The sequence below is a fragment of the Helianthus annuus genome, chromosome 7 (assembly GCF_002127325.2).
Source record: "Helianthus annuus cultivar XRQ/B chromosome 7, HanXRQr2.0-SUNRISE, whole genome shotgun sequence".
Classification (NCBI taxonomy): Eukaryota; Viridiplantae; Streptophyta; class Magnoliopsida; order Asterales; family Asteraceae; genus Helianthus; species Helianthus annuus.
The window spans coordinates 87,605,552-87,622,189 of NC_035439.2; the positions used below are offsets into that span (position 1 = coordinate 87,605,552).

At 36.9% G+C, this 16,638-nt stretch overlaps 1 protein-coding gene across 2 annotated transcripts; it reads right to left on the bottom strand.

Moving 5' to 3' along the window:
* Positions 1-9,038: 9,038 nt before the first annotated feature.
* Positions 9,039-15,615, bottom strand: LOC110886765 (serine/threonine-protein phosphatase 7). Of its 2 annotated transcripts, XM_022134605.2 has the most exons (6): positions 14,933-15,615; positions 12,238-12,738; positions 11,611-11,757; positions 9,456-9,563; positions 9,273-9,372; positions 9,039-9,187 (listed from the first exon to the last, which is right to left on the bottom strand). In XM_022134605.2, the coding sequence occupies exons 1-5, from the start codon at positions 15,497-15,499 to the stop codon at positions 9,292-9,294; spliced, it is 1,404 nt and encodes a 467-aa protein (XP_021990297.1). In that variant the 5' UTR covers positions 15,500-15,615; the 3' UTR covers positions 9,039-9,187; positions 9,273-9,291. The 2 variants fall into 2 exon arrangements, with proteins under 2 accessions (XP_021990297.1, XP_021990296.1); XM_022134604.2 differs by having other exon boundaries at positions 9,039-9,372.
* Positions 15,616-16,638: the final 1,023 nt, after the last annotated feature.

Here is a 16,638-nt window from a genome sequence, read left to right on the forward strand (position 1 = left end):
AGTTAAGTTAAGTTGGTGTAAAATTACAAAATTACCCTTACTTCTATTGATAATAATAGTAATAATAAAATCTTATTATTTTTTAACGGTTAATTTCTTTTTAAATCTTGTTGTCTGTGGGACTTGAACCCAAGACCTCTCTCTCTCAAACCTAGGTGTTTAAAGGATTTTCCTTTACCAATGGACCATCACCCAAATAATCACATTTAAAGTAGGTCCCACCATTATATCTAAATAAAAAAACTAATTAACAAGGACAGCTTATCCCCTATCCAGATCACCGCAATGTGCTTCGCGTTTCAGACCACTGAACCACCACCGCATGGTCTCCAGACCACTGTCACTCCATTTACTACAATCCACAACTTTCTAGCAGGAAATCCCTCCCTTCGCTTTCCCAAACTGCATGCCACCACAACGGCCACATAGCGCCGTCAGTAACCTACGTAAACCCCGTTCATCTCATAGTCATGGCAGCCACACTTGCAAACTCTCAGGTGCGTCTTGAACCGTGATGCAGCCTAGACCATAGACAAGCCCAAAGATAGGCCCAATCGCTTGCGTAGGAAAGCCAACAGGATGTTGGGCTGAACTGTGGGGAATAATTGCTTGCTGGAATATTCGGGAGCATCTTTTGAAGTGCAAAATCTTCTTTATTTATCACATGTTAAATTCATTGTTGCATGGTTAAGTTAGTTATGCATTTTTAGTAGTGGAGCACGGTAGGAGTTTGTTACATGCATGTCTCCATAGAATAAGGCAACATGGGCAGCATGTGTTCATGACCATGGCATATTTATATTCTTGTAATTTGTTTTGAGAAGATACTATAAAATTTCCGCAAACTCTAGTCTCTAATTTGAATTCTTCTTGGGAGTTTAGCCTACTCGAAAATGCCTCATCAATTTGGTGCTTTCATTCACTCGATCATGCCTCCTCGCTAAGATCACGGCGACATCTTGCAAACCCTATGTGATCAATTCGCACAGTTCCTCACCCATAATAGCACCACCAATGCCAATAATGAAGCTCGTTCCATCGCTCAATTCGATGCCATACAAGCCTCCATTAAGCAACAAACTGATTCCACCAATCAACTTTTAGCCGTCCTTGGTATCAGAGCATCAGGCTCTAGGCATCACAAGGATTCGCAATCAGGTTTTATTTTTCAATTCGCAAGTTCAATTCAGTTTTTATTTTCGGTTCAAGGTTATCGAACCAGGGGGTTAGGAATCTAGGTTTTTTTGATTCCGGGGTTTAGTGCGAATTAGATTGATTGATTATTACGCGTCAGGCTATACGCAGGTTAAGGATTAGAGGTTTAGCGAAACCAAGAAAATAAAGTTTATTAACAGTGAAGATTGTTCGGTCAGAAGATATGTCAAGTGTAACCGAACCAAACCCACAAATCGTAATTCAAAAGGAAGGAAGTTCTCTTTCCCAATTCCAGTGTCCTATTTTGAAACCGACAAACTATACGGTTTGGGCAATTCGCATCAAAACGATTTTGGAAGCGAATGGACTTTGGGAAACCCTTTGAACAGACAGAAAATATACAAACAGATGTTAAGAAAGATAAGTCGGCAATTGCTTATCTGTTCCAAGCAATACCGGAAGATGTTATATTGCAAGTTGCAAATTGCAAGACTGCAAAAGAAATTTGGGAAAATTTAAAAACAAGACATGTTGGCGTGGATCGGGTACAAAAGGCTCGCTGGCATACACTAATGTCAGAATTCGAGTTAATGCAAATGAAGGAAGATGACACTGTGGACTCTTTCTCCGCAAAGATAAACAGTGTTGTTACATGGGTAAGTGAATTAGGGACAACACTGAGTCAACCAACTTTGGTACGCAAACTCCAAAATGTCGTGCCAGATAAGTTCACTCAAATTGTCTCCTCTATGGAACAATACTCCGATCTAGAAACAATGACGCTAGAAGAAGCAATCGGAAGGTTAAAGACTTATGAAGAAAGACTAAGTTTAAAGAAAGGAAGCCCATGAGATAGCCAAGATAAATTGATGTTTACACATCATGACAACAACTCAGGTAGAGGAAGACAGTTCGGAAACCGCGGGCGTGGCAGGTTCAACCAACCGCGTGGAAACTGGCGAGACAATAAAAAAAGCAAAGTACTAAGAATGAAGGATCTTCATACAGACCTTGAGGTGGAAATTCTAAGAATTGGGAGAAGTTTGGAAGGAACTAAACCGACACAAGTAAGATCCAGTGTTTCAAGTGCCAAAAGTTTGGACACTTTAAGAAAGACTGTCCTGAGAAAGATGTTGTACAAGAACATTCAAATCTCGTCGAGGAAGACGAAACACCAGTATTGCTAATGGCAATACAAGAAGAAAATGTTGCTCAAGAAAGGGTTCTACTAAACGAAGAACACATAGAACCAGCAAGTTACGCAACAGAAGATGAAAGTCTATGGTACTTAGACAACGGGGAAAGCAATCACATGACAGGAGTACGAAGTCACTTCAGAGAATTAGATGAAAAGGTGATGGGGAAAGTACATTTCGGTGACGGGTCGCACGTAGAGATTAAAGGCATTGGTTCAATACTGCTGGAATGTCTGAACCAAGAACAGAAGATTGTTTCTCAAGTATACTACATTCCAAGTCTGAAAAGCAACATATTGAGCCTCGGACAACTCATAGAAATCAGTTGCAAAGTAGTTATGGACGGAGACCTACTGAGAGTCCACGACAGAAATAGAAAGTTACTAATGCGAGTCAGGAGAGTGAGGAACATGCTGTATAAAGTAAAGTTGAAGATTGGAAGGCCAATCTGCCTGCTCTCAAATACAGAAGATTTAGCATGGCTATGGCACGCAAGGTTAGGCCATTTACACTTCGATGCTATTAAGGAAATGACTCGAAAGAACTTGGTACATGGAGTTCCTCAAATAAGTCATACCAATCAAGTATGTGACGCATGCTTATTAGGAAAACATAGTAGGACACCATTTCCAAATCAGGCAAAATTCAGATCTTTAAGACCTCTAGATCTAGTCTATGGAGATTTGTGTGGTCCCATATCCCCACCAACACATGCTGGGAGGAAGTATATATTTCTACTTGTAGAATATTATACTCACTATATGTAGGCATATCTACTAACTTTCAAGGTTCAAGCATTCGAAACTTTCAAGCAGTTCAAAGAAAAGGTGGAGACAGAAACTCGAACCAAGTTAAAGATGCTAAGGACGGACAGAGGAGGAGAATTCACGTCAGTTGAATTCAAAAAGTATTGCAAGATAACGGCATAGCGAGACAGCTCACAGCGCCGTATTCCCCACAGCAAAATGGAGTAGTGGAAAGAAAGAATAGGACGATGTTGTCAACTACTCGCAGTATGCTCAAGGAGATGAACATGCCATAGAATTTTTTGGGTGAAGCAATAAGACATATGTTATACGTATTAAACCGGATTCGAATGAAGGCTTTGGTGAACAAGACCCCGTATGAAGCCTTGAAGGGAAGAAAGCCGAATCTGGAGCACTTAAAGGTTTTTGGCTGCACAGCATACACTAAGGTATTACCACTTCAACAATAGAAGTTAGACGATAGAAGTGCACCCATGGCTTATCTTGGAATAGAGAAGGATCAAAGGCATACAGATTATATGATCCGGCGAAAAACAAGATATGTGTCAGTAGAGATGTAAAGTTCATGGAAGGTCAACAATGGAACTGGAATAGTTATATGGAAATAATACGTTCAGGGAATCCCGAATGGACAAACTTTGTCATTCAAGAAGCTGACAAACCACCAGAGTTAGAAGAAAATGCACCAAGTAGTCCTGATAGTAGCGGGCCACATCATGAAGATTCAGGAGTAGATCAGACAGAAGAACCAGACTCCTATGTAACCCCACCAGTACATTCGTACAATTAGAATTCATCAGGAAGTTCAAGAAGATTATCAAGTAGAGGTCCATCTACATCTGAAAGTACAACGGGAAGTATTAGTGACACTCCAGTAAAACTGAGAAGTCTCGAAGAACTATACAAAGAAACAGAAGAAATTCAAGTAGATCCACAAGAATTACTACTTGCTGAAGAAGAACCAAGGAATTATAAGGAAGCATCTAATGCCAGAAAGTGGATTGAAGCAATGAAGGTTGAGTTAGACTTAATAAACAAGATTAACACTTGGAAATTGACAGAGTTGCCAAGAGATCACAAGGCAATAGGTATAAAGTGGGTATTCAAGACTAAGAAAGATGCAAATGGAGAAGTCGTGAGATACAAAGCAAGGCTGGTAGCAAAAGGATATGTTCAACAACATGGGATAAACTTTGATGAAGTCTTTGCACCAGTAGCACGCATAGAGACAGTTCGACTAATGTTGGCTTTAGCAGCATATCAAGGTTGGGAGGTTCATCACTTAGACGTGAAGTCTGCATTCTTATATGGAGAACTCAATGAGGAGGTCTATGTCTCACAACCAGAAGGATTTATAAAGCTAGGATACGAAGGAAAGGTTTACAAACTATCAAAATCTCTATATGGATTGAGACAAGCACCACGTGCTTGGAACATGAAGTTAGATCAAACCCTAAAGTCACTTAACTTCAAGAAGTGTACTTTAGAGCAAGCAATCTATACAAGTACAAGTAAGACTTCTACACTAATAGTCGGAGTCAATGTTGATGATTTGATAGTCACTGGAACTTCTAGGAAGGAGATAGATGTTTTCAAGTCTCAGATGGAGAACAAGTTTGAAATGAGCGATCTAGGATTGTTAGCATACTATCTGGGAATAGAAGTTATTTAAGTAGGGGGTGAGATAGCCATCAAACTGATAGGCTATATCAACAAGATACTCAAAGACGCTGATATGTTAACCTGCAACGACACAAAGATTCCTATGAATCCAGGAACACAGTTAACAAAGACCCAAGAAAGAGATCTAGTAGATGCAACACATTACAGAAGCCTAATAGGTTCTCTCAGGTACTTATTGCATACAAGGCCAGATCTATGTTACCCAGTCAGTCTGCTTAGTAGATTCATGCAAGAACCAAAGGAGCAACACTTGAAAGCAGTGAAGCAAGTACTACGTCATATCAAAGGAACCAAAAAGCATGGAATTATCTACAGGAAGCAAGGAGGATGTAAGATCATAGGTTATAGTGATAGCAGTTATGGTATTAATACAGACAAAGGAAAAGGTACAACTGGTCTAGTATTCTACTTTGGAGAATCACCTATAACCTGGTGCACACAGAAGCAACAGACAGTGACATTATCATCATGTGAATCAGAATTCATGGCAACCACTGCAACAACATGCTAAGCACTATGGCTTAAAAGATTACTAAGTGAAGTTACAGGCTGGAAGGAAGAGAAGATAACACTTAATGCAATTACTGATTCACTTTAAGACAGGCGTTCATCTTGTAGATATCCTCATTATAACTTAGAGAAAAACTTAGATATTTTATTTGAAACAACTTGAGCTTGATTAACAACTATGCTCCAACTTGAGGAGTTTTAATTATATTTATGTATTATTTCTCAGGGTTATTATTAGTTTATGGCCCATGGGCTCAAGTATAGGCTTCCATAGGGTGACTTGTATATATTGAGGGTTCAACCTCCATCATTTTCATTTATTGTTTAGATATTATTCCAATCCATGTTACATTATAAGATCATGTTCACTTAAATGTTCTCAGACCCTACTAATGAGTGGCGGACTCTAGCAGGTCGGGTCGGATCATTTAAGACAAAAGAACATCAAACTAAAATTTATATAATCATCAAAAACACGTCAAACGTCATTACAAACGTATTTAAAATTGTGACCTACAGGTTTTCATTTTTTGAAATTTGTCCAAAACATCATCTAGAGATACTAAACACTCTATAAGTTTATTACATTCTTCCTCATGGTTCCTATCACATATAAATCGCTCCATAAGTTCATAAAACAACATTAAACACTTCAACAAAATAAACAATCATGCTCAACCATAGTCTATAATTTTCAATTTTATTTTCAAACATTCAAGCTCTAGTACTAAATGTTGATTACTTGTAACTAATCATTTAAACAAACAAGGCTATAAATAAAACAACAAAATCATTTAACTACAAGTCTATAACAACCAAAAAAACATCAAAAAACATAAAAAGATCAAACCCTTATACGTCTATATTTTTTCCTAATCATCACATAAAAAAAACAAAAATCAATAAAGAAACCATACTAGCTCTATATCGGAATTTTGGCGTAATATGGGTCGGTCTTCTTGGAATTTTGGGTTTTTTCAGGAAAAAAAGTCGCACGGTCGTGAGCAGTGGCGTCAAGTCGCTAGGAGGTTTTTTTTCTTTTTTTTTTTTGGGGGGGGGGGGGATTTGGAATTGGAATGGGTGGATGGGTTCATGGTTTAAAAAAACGCTCGAGGCGTCCGTTTTGAGGCACGCCTCGAGGCAAAACGTCAAGAAATCGAATCTAAGGCGGTGCCTCACTGCTTGTTTTTATACGTACGCCTCAAAGGTATGAGGTGGACGTTTCTTGTCGAGGCAGAACGGAAATTAAGAGGCGTACATGTCTTTTTAGGCAAGAGAAATTAGGGTTTTATAGGGTTACTGAAGAAAACAGGGTCAATTCTGAAAGAGGCCGGACAAAATACAGAGGTAGATTAAAGATGGAGACGTACCTGGCTTGTAGCGATGAGTGACCAAGAAAAGATAGGGTTTCAGGAATGGAGAAGATGATGGAGGCGTAACTCTTTTAGGGTTACTGAAAAAAGGACGGCTCCGTTATCATTCCATTTACAAAAACTTACATTAGGACCCTTAAACATTAAACTTTTATCATATTTAACCCAAAACAATTCTCACAAGTTTATTTACATTAGGAAAGTTGTATGTTTTACGTTTCGTATTTTATTTTTTAAAATATATATAATTTTTATATTTATTTTTTAATTCCGCCTCGAGCTTACGCCTCGTTTCGCCTCGAGGCTTGCGCCTCGTGAGGCGGAGGGAAAACAATTCATAATATTTTTTTCTAAGTGGGGCGGTTGAAAATTTTTAAGGGGTGTAGGTGAAAATTTCCAAGGGGTACGGTCGAAATTTCTGACGAAAAATAACACTAAAATATATTTTTTAAAGGGTGTGTCTGTCCACCAACGGCTTGGGGTGGGTACGCCCTTGCTACCAATAGCTTTGCTATGAGTAACATTTTACTACTTTACCTAAATGTCAATTTACGAGGAATCTTAGATAACTTATTAATATTCAAAAAAAATTGTTAACCCATGTGCCAGTTAAACACTGCATTTTTAGGCTGGAGGAAATACTATACATACAACCAGTCAACCACTATCAAACTGATATGTAAATTCAACATACCATTGTTGAAAGGACACAATTGAAGAAACTTTCAATATGATATATGAATCCAACATATTATTATTCGATTGTAATTTAGCAATGCACAATAAGATTCTAGGTCTTTATCTTCACCATAACTTTAGCAACCGTGCAACAATTGCGTTAAACATTTTCAATGCTCTTAAGAGAAACTAAAACCGAAACCACCCAATCAAAACAGCTACCTCTTCAACTAACTATCCAAAAACACTAAGCCTCACTTGTCAAAGGTATGCAAAGTGAGGTCCTTACAGTAAGAGAATCATCTTACCTCAAAGTTGAAACATCAAATAATAAAGGAGATATATGGGAGACTGGATCAAACTAAGCCATGCTTAGACGAACCATCTTCGGGTCGAAATTCTAAATGCCCCCATCTCATGATATTTGTGTTTGATCACTAGCGGGATTGATTTTTACGACCTTGCAATGTTTTGACAAATGTGACTTTAAACTGGAGTTGGATGCGGCGGCAAGAAACGTACCACAATTCTTGCACCTAGCCTTTTGACTTCCATTCGTCATTTCGCATAAGTCGAAATGTTGAAATAGTTTTGGATCCCTCGTCATTTTTAGGATCCTCTTCACGCTTACATCACTCGAGGAACCACGACACCAGTCAAATCATGAACACTCGAACTAGCCATTTCAAGCGTAAGAAACTTTGAAAGTTTTTTTGTGATTTTTTATTTCTCAAGTGTTTTTCTAGCTTGGAAAAGTTTGTGGCTGACCCAATACACAGAACACATAAATACATGTTATGGTGGTGAAAATAAGCAAGAAAACCAATGTAATGGCTCTTTAATGGCTATAAAGCCGTTTTCCAACGGCATTTTAACGGTCTCCAACGGCTAGTTCGGGTGAAAAAAAGTAGACCAGTTAACCGGTTAAAGTCGGTAAAAAAACCCGGTTAAAAAACCAATTACTCCTGCAAAATCCCAAACCGGCTACTAATTTGTGGTTAAAAATACCTAAAATATCAGTTACTCCTCTATCCATTAATAACAAGTGTTCCAGTTTCAGTTATTACCTGGCAACGGTTATTTAACCGGTTTTTTTACCACCTCTTTACAAGGGCACTTGCTTTATACATGGTATTATAATCTATTTTTAAATTCTTCTAAGTTCAAATATAAACTTATTGTAAAATGTAAAATTTGATTAAGAAATATTTTTATGAAAAGACAATCAAAATTATACGATCCATAAAATGCCAAAAAAGTGGGTGCTTTAGAAAAAATTAAATCAAGGGTATCCCAAAGAAAAAATTACCGTGCAATCATTCAATATAAAGAAAAACGACAATAAATAAATAAAGTAAAACAAATACCTAACTAACTGGGCCACAATATCAATCATATTATTATAAATTTGGGCAATTGGGCTGTTGTTTCAATCGGGCTCCCTTATTCTACAAGTTTGGTTTGGGTTGGTTACCGGTATCCTTGTATTATTTTAGGGATATCCTTGGTATAAAACCGAAAAAAAATAAAAAAAAAATACACTACGAATACGTAGTTGAGCCGTAGCCCGTGCTACGGCTGCTAAAGCATTAGGTCCGCCCCTGCTCACCGCATCATGGTATGTAGTGAAGAGCAATTGAAAAAATGAAAATCAGACTAAAGGAATGTACAAGTACTGGGGAACAAAGTACAAAACTCAATAGCCTCATTGTTCTGGGAAAATGATATACAACTGTCCCATATATAGATACAAACTCAACACACCAAATCTACATTTGCAATTTTGCACAATTTTGCAAGACAAGATCATGAACACTTAAACCTCCTATGCAATGAAGAACAGATAAAAAAATTCAAAACCATGATATAAATAAATTATATAATCAACTCATGGTGAAGTTACCACTTACGAAAACTGATAAGATTCATTTAGGAAGACTCGACCATCTTCGTTAAATCTAATTCTTCATCGGAATCGATCACGTCTTCAAAGTCATAGTAGGGGTTCACCTGGATCAAGATTTGATTTTCATATTGATCCCTCTGTTTATTACAAGTAATTGATGATAAAAAATAAAAATAAAAGGTCATACCTTGGGTCTAGGAATGCTAGCTTCAAAACTATGAAAGATTGGAGTATCGAAGTTGGGGGAATTCAGGACAATGTATGCTCCTTTGTTTTTGTACCGCTCCTCGGTTGCCTGACATGTCAAAAGAGAGTGTTTGGGTACAAGTTTTTGATTGATTTAAAGAATATTAAGATAAATAATGTGGATTTTTATAAAGGATATTATTATAACTAAATACATAAGGTTTCAAGTTTGTTCAGAGCTAGGAAAGATGCTCATACAAACACGCAGTCAAGGACATTTATATACCTATTATAGACATCCTTGTTGTACAGCTCGAACTGCTGGTAATTATCATACGCTCTACCTATGAACAATCCCCCTCTGACTCTTCTCCTTCTACGATGTTCTTATTCCGAGCGAAAACGTACAAGACCTGACCACTAACCTTTATCCCATATACTCGAAATTCAAATTGTGATTGTATATCACCTACCTTCTCTGTTAGTGTTGCAAGTCTTGCATCTATTCCTAATCCTAATCCTAAGACTACAGGGTGGTGTCAACTGTCAAGCAATGCTTATGAAATTATGGAATTGCATTGCACTGCAATCCACCGAGACTTGGGAGTTGGTTCCTTTACCTCGTGGAAAAACCAACGTCGGATGTCGTTGGACTTTACTCCAAAAATGGAGGCACATATATTGAACTGAATCAGAACACTCTTTTGTCGCTCAAACAATCTCTCTCTCACACAATGAGACAGAAATCGCAAAACAGAGAAGAAAATAACACCAGTTAACCTAATCTGACCTATGTCCATGGCTGCAACTAGCGAGACAATTATATTACTTTGGAGGTGATGTAGATAACAATTACAAGACAATTATATTTGTAACGTGACCTAATCATAAGCCATGAAATCTTCCTCCAAGTCCAGATCAACCAAGACATCCAAAATAACGGTCAATATCGTCGATAATGTCGGAACCGATATTTTGTAGAGGGCCGATAACCGATATCCAACCGATATTAACTGCATAGCTTGTAACTCTCATTGGGAAGTCGTATTGAGGTCTGCAAATGCTAGCTGGAGTATATCAAAGGAGCTCCTATTAAAGGATCAGTCAGTGTACAAGAACCAAGGGCGTATGAGGTTTAAATGTTATTCAGATGCAGGCTATGATGGATGTCCTTTAATTGACGATCAACTATTTCATATTGTGCAAATGTATATGAATTAAATTAAATAACAAATATTTTTATGAAAGAAAGTTTATTCTTAGTTATCAGCAAAATGAGATTACAAATACAAATGATTCTTTTATCCTTAACTATCAATCAGCAGTTTCTACAGATTATTTCTTCTTTAATCAATCACCGTTTATTAGAATTTGGATCAAAAAGGATTCTCTTATACCTAATTATATTGCTAATCAATGACATGGCCTTGTTTTTTTATATGTTGTAAAAAATAATAAAACTAAAAAAATTTGAAAGCAAATCAAATTATGTTTGACTTTATACATTTACAAGATCATGTTTACCTAATTCCTATATGGTTAATTTTGTTTACGAGGCATCTTAGCCAACTAATCAATATTCAAAAACACTTTTATCAACCCATGTGCCAGTTAAACGCTGCATTTTTTGGACAAAAGAAACAGTATACATACAACTACTATCACACTGCATATGCAAATTACATATATTAACGTATGAAAATTATAGCAAATAGTAAATATCTATTTTCAACATCAAGTAACAATGAGAAGCGTCTGATACTAAACTTAAATTAACTATAGCAAACTCAAATCAATATATAAGTTTACATTAAATATAATAAATAATCATATAAGTTTATAAACAGATTGATATGTATTTTCAAGATACCATTATCTTATAGTAAATAATTTAGAGGGTTCAAAATTCAAAAAACATGAGATATATGAAACATTTAATAAATAATTATATAAGTTTATAAACAGACTAATTATTAGCTTACCATATGAGAGGAAACATATAAATATAGGCTCAACTAGTGCACATATATAAAAATGAAAGAACTTGGAACATATGATAATTCTACTTCAAGCAATCAAACATAACGTATAGCATCAATAACAAACATAACGTGCAGCATTAAGTAGAGCAATTATAATCAGAAACCGAAACACACCTGAAACTGTGGATAATCAGGAGCACTGAAGACTGTAATCAGTTTTCCCGATGGTACCACATGATCTATCGTGTACCCTTCATCCATTCCTCCAAGACCGGGCCGCTTTTCCCTTGCATCGGGACCTTCATGAGACCTAATAATTAACTGCAATAATAATGATGATGATTTAGGGGCGCTAAACGGGTCGTGTTAGTGGTTGGCGGGTTCAACCCTACCCGAACATGAAAATATGTCATACATGTGAACCCGAACACAACACGAATATTTGCGGGTTGACCCGACCATGACCCGTTCAACCCGATTTTTTTTTACCTTTTAATTTTTTTCCGCAAATTAATATATTAAAATTTACTACAACGAACACAAATGTATAAAATACAATTACATTTAAATTATAAAATCTTATGTCAATTTCTCTTTTTAAGTTTATAATTATGGTATAAAATACACACCCAATTTAATTTATGACATAAAACATATTGTAAAAAAAAATATAACATAAATGGGTTAAACGCGTCAACCCGCCGACCCGAACAGGTTGACCCGAACCCGACCCGTTTAGCTAAACGGGTTCACGGTTACCTATAAACGGCGTAAAAATGAAGAACATATTTATAGCATCACCTTAAGACCGAATTTCTTTAGGAAGTCTTCGGTGCAATCTGGACCCCACAAAAGGCCAATGCCTCTTTCATTATTTGGAGAAAGGCCCGGTTTCATAGATGGGTCGGACCATAAAACATCTCCGGGGATCAAATTTGGGCCTTCCCATGGAGGGTTAAGTACAGTTCGTCTAGCTTTAGATAATTCCTCTAGAGAACCAAGAGATAACGGAACCGACTCTGCGCTCAGTATAACTTTACGGTTCTTTTTTCCTTTAGCCCGTTTTGATGGGGTAGCTGGTATATTACGAAAAACCCCTCCGTGTGCTGTATACACACGCCCTGCTATTATTGAAGCAAGAGGAAGTCCTTCGAAACACCCCAAACACTTACGATAGACGTGTTTTCCTTTATTATTATCGCCATATTTGGCTAAAACTTCCTTTTCAAATCCGTAAACTGAGGTACAGTATTTAGATTCGTGATTCCCGCGAAGGAGGAAAACTCTGTGTGGCATAAACACCTAGAAAACATGTGGTTATCAGAATGAGAAACTCAGCCTTGGTGATCAAATTAAACAAAATAAACACACTTTCTTAACACAGAAAAGGGTTTAAACAGTCATCTTTTTATATATCCCGCCTTTTAACTACAAAATTAACATTGAGTATGAACATATAAGGCATTACTAAGTACCAACAACACCAGGTTTAAATTTTACAAAAATATGTCCTCTAAAAGGAGACACGTACTAATTACCAGTTTATTAGACTAACTAAACAAGTTACACAAGAGACTTTCATTAAATCAACTAATATCATAATGACAACACACGACATCCAAACTTGAACAAAATTAACAAAACAATCCACACAAATTAAAAACTCTATCTACGAAAACCAAAACAAAATTAACCATAAACAGATAGAATCACTCACTTTCATATCAGAATGAGAAACTCAACCTCGGTGATCAAAATAAACAAAATGAACACACTTTCTTAAGACAAAAAAGAGTTTAACAGCCATCTTTTGTTATCTCCACCTTCTAACTATAAAATTAAACATTAAATACTAACAACACCATGCTTATATATTGTCAAAGATGTCCTATATAAGGTGACACATTACTACTTACTAATTACCAATTATTACACTAAGTAAATGAAGTTACACAAGAGACTTCCATTAAATCAACCAAGTTCTTTATCATACATCATACATACTTATAAAGCATAACATATTGTTAGTTATGTGATCTGAATTCAAATTACTATCTATATCTCAGTTTTGAGTTCTTATCTCTGCAAACCCGAGAATTTCAAGATTTTTTGTTCCCTCTCTTATTTGTTTCTCATCTGGGATAAATTCTAAGTTCTGCACACTGATTCTATCAACAGATCATAATGACAACACATAGCATCCACACTTTAATTAAAATTAACAAAACAATCCCCACAAATTAAAAACTCTATTTACAAAGTCAAAAACCAAAACAAAATTAACCATAAACAGATAGAATCACTCACTTTCGTATCAGAATGAGAAACTCAACTTCGGTGATCAAATTAAACAAAATGAACAAACTTTCTCAAGACAGATAAGGGTTTAACAGCCACCTTTTATCATCCCCCACCTTCTAACTATAAAATTAAACATTAGATACTAACAGCAACATCCTTGTATACTGTTAAAAATGTCCTCTACAAGGAGACACGTTACTAATTACCGATTTATTACATTAGCTAAACAAAGTACACAATGCACTTCCAGTTCCATTAAATCAACTAAGTTGTTTGTCAAACATACTCATAAAGCATAACATATTGTTAGATACTTAGATATGTGATCTGAATCCAAATTACTATCTATATCTTAGTTTAGAGTTCTTGTTTCTCTCCAAACCATAGAATTCCAAGACTTTCTGTTCAGTGTTCCCTCTCTTATTTATTCCTCATCTGGAACAAATTCTAAACTCTGCACATCTAATTCTGTCAACATATCGTTATTATAACACACAGCATCCAAATTTTAACAAAATTAACAAAACAAAACAAAACTAACCATGAACAGATACAGATACTTTCCAAGCCAGTAAGAGAACACCATGTTGTCATTAAACCAACTAAACATTTTTAAAAAATATATATATATGTCCTCTAAAAGGAGACACGTTACTAATTAGTAATTACCGGTTTATTACGCTAACTAAATGATGTTACACAAAAGACTTCCATTAAAACAACTAAACTGTTTGTCATACTTACTCATAAAGCATAACCTATTGTTAGATAATCTAAATCCGCCAATGACCTTGCGGTGCATTGGCAGCCCCATGACCTTCCAAAGTGGAGGTCATGGGTTCGAGTCTCGCCTGGAGCAAAAACGCCATGGATTGAGGCACAGTGGGCCTTCGGGCGGTGGGTTTCCTCTGGAAGGGTGGCCAGCTGGGTCACGAGCACCGTCTGCGTTAGCGGGCGTAGGTGGCCTTTTCCCATTAGATTTACGCGAGTGATCGCGCTTTGTTGGTCGTTCAGTTTAGAGTTCTTGTTCCTCTCCAAACCCTAGAATTTCAAGACTTTGTTTCTAATTCTAACTAGTAACAAATTCTAAATTCTGCACATCTAATTCTATCAACAGATCATAATAACAACACATAACATCCAAATTATAACAAAATTAACCATAAACAGATAAAATTTAAATTTAATCACTCACTTTCCAAGCCAGTAACAGAAGAAATGTCTCAAGTCCCCAAGCTCCTCTATCAACATAATCACCATTAAACACATAAAACCTATTCTCACACGGAAATCCAGAATCCTTCAACAAAAACAACACATCATGCAGCTGCCCATGCACATCACCAACAACCACCACACTAGCTCCCACCGCATCCTTATCAGGCTCAACTGGCACACAATTCGGCTCCTTATGCAAAATCTTCGACGCAGTCAGTATTAAACCGTCGAACGCTTCCAACGGCAGCACCGTCGGAAGCTCCGACGGCCGGAGGTTGCGAGAGGACCAGTCGAACGTTGACATGAGGTTTGTTACCCAATCTAGGGTTAGAGTGCCGCCGGAAGGCCATGTGATAGGGATCTGAGGACGGTTTTGTGACGGATCGGGTGAGGGGGAGGGGTTTCCGGTTTCGTCGGAGGAGGTGGCGGCGGAGACGGACGCGGAGGTGGTGGTGGTTGACGACGGTGGTTCGGTGGTGGTGAGTTCAGTGGATTCCGGTGGTGGTGGCGGTGAGGGTTTAGGGGAATCCGGTTGGGCTAACATTTGGTAGCTGATTTGTGAAATTGCGAAATTGTGAAAGGTGTTGGATGCTGTGATTTAACAGACGCCGGTGTTGTTTGGTTATAAAAAGGAGTGTGATGTGTCAGAGACGACTCAAAGGCTTGGTCAAGTTGTTAGAAGAAAATCATATTTTAAGGATCATGCTATTTACACACGGAGAAAATTATTTTCACACCCCAAAGCGCCGCGCTATGGCCAAAGCTGGGCGCTTTGGTGTAAAGTCAACCGACAAGGACTGACCGCGTCAGACCTTGTCTGTTGCTTTACATCAAAGCGCCCCGCTATGGCCAAAGAGGGGCGCTTTGAGGTTTTTTTTTTTTTTTTTTTTTTTTTACATTTTTAAATTTTCGGGCAAAACTCCCCTCTTAGGTCAAAGCGCAGCGCAATGGGTCTTTTTTAAATTTTTTAAAATTGTTTTTAATTCACAAACGCATCGATAATAGTCTAAATTTTACGCTTTTTCCATTATACATTATTTTTTAATATATATGGACTATACTGCAAGTTCCGGATCAAATCGGTTACGTGTGATGTCGTATTCCATTATATCGTATCATTTCGTTTTGAAAGCACAAGTACTCCTATGAGTAGTGTTATGTGTATTAGCCGCCTACCGTACATGTACATGACGTATTTTTTCATTAATTGTAGTATTATGATGTATATTGTCATTTGGGTCATACAAGTGCGTATTGAATCTGATTGGGTCGTGTCAGTGACATTCGGCTTTTAACGTGATGTAACGCATATATTGAACAAACACAAACGTACTCTTGGATTGTAAAAGAATTAACCTGATTATTATTAAACACATTTAACATACATCTTGAATGTGTAATATATGCCTGTATAATATATGCCTGGCTGCTGCGCGCTCTGTCCCACCCCCTTGAAATTGATCCGTCTAACTAGCGCATCATAATGTCCTATGTTTTCCGGTGAAAGAGACTATACAAAAATCTAAAATAAGACATCTCCTTTCACGAATTCCAACTATAATAAGCTCATCCAATTATTTTTAACCTTGGCTTTTTAAAACTTATTTTAACTTTTCCTGAAATATTATCTTTTCCCACATTATAAGCTTATCCAATTATTTTTTAAAACAACTTAATGACTTT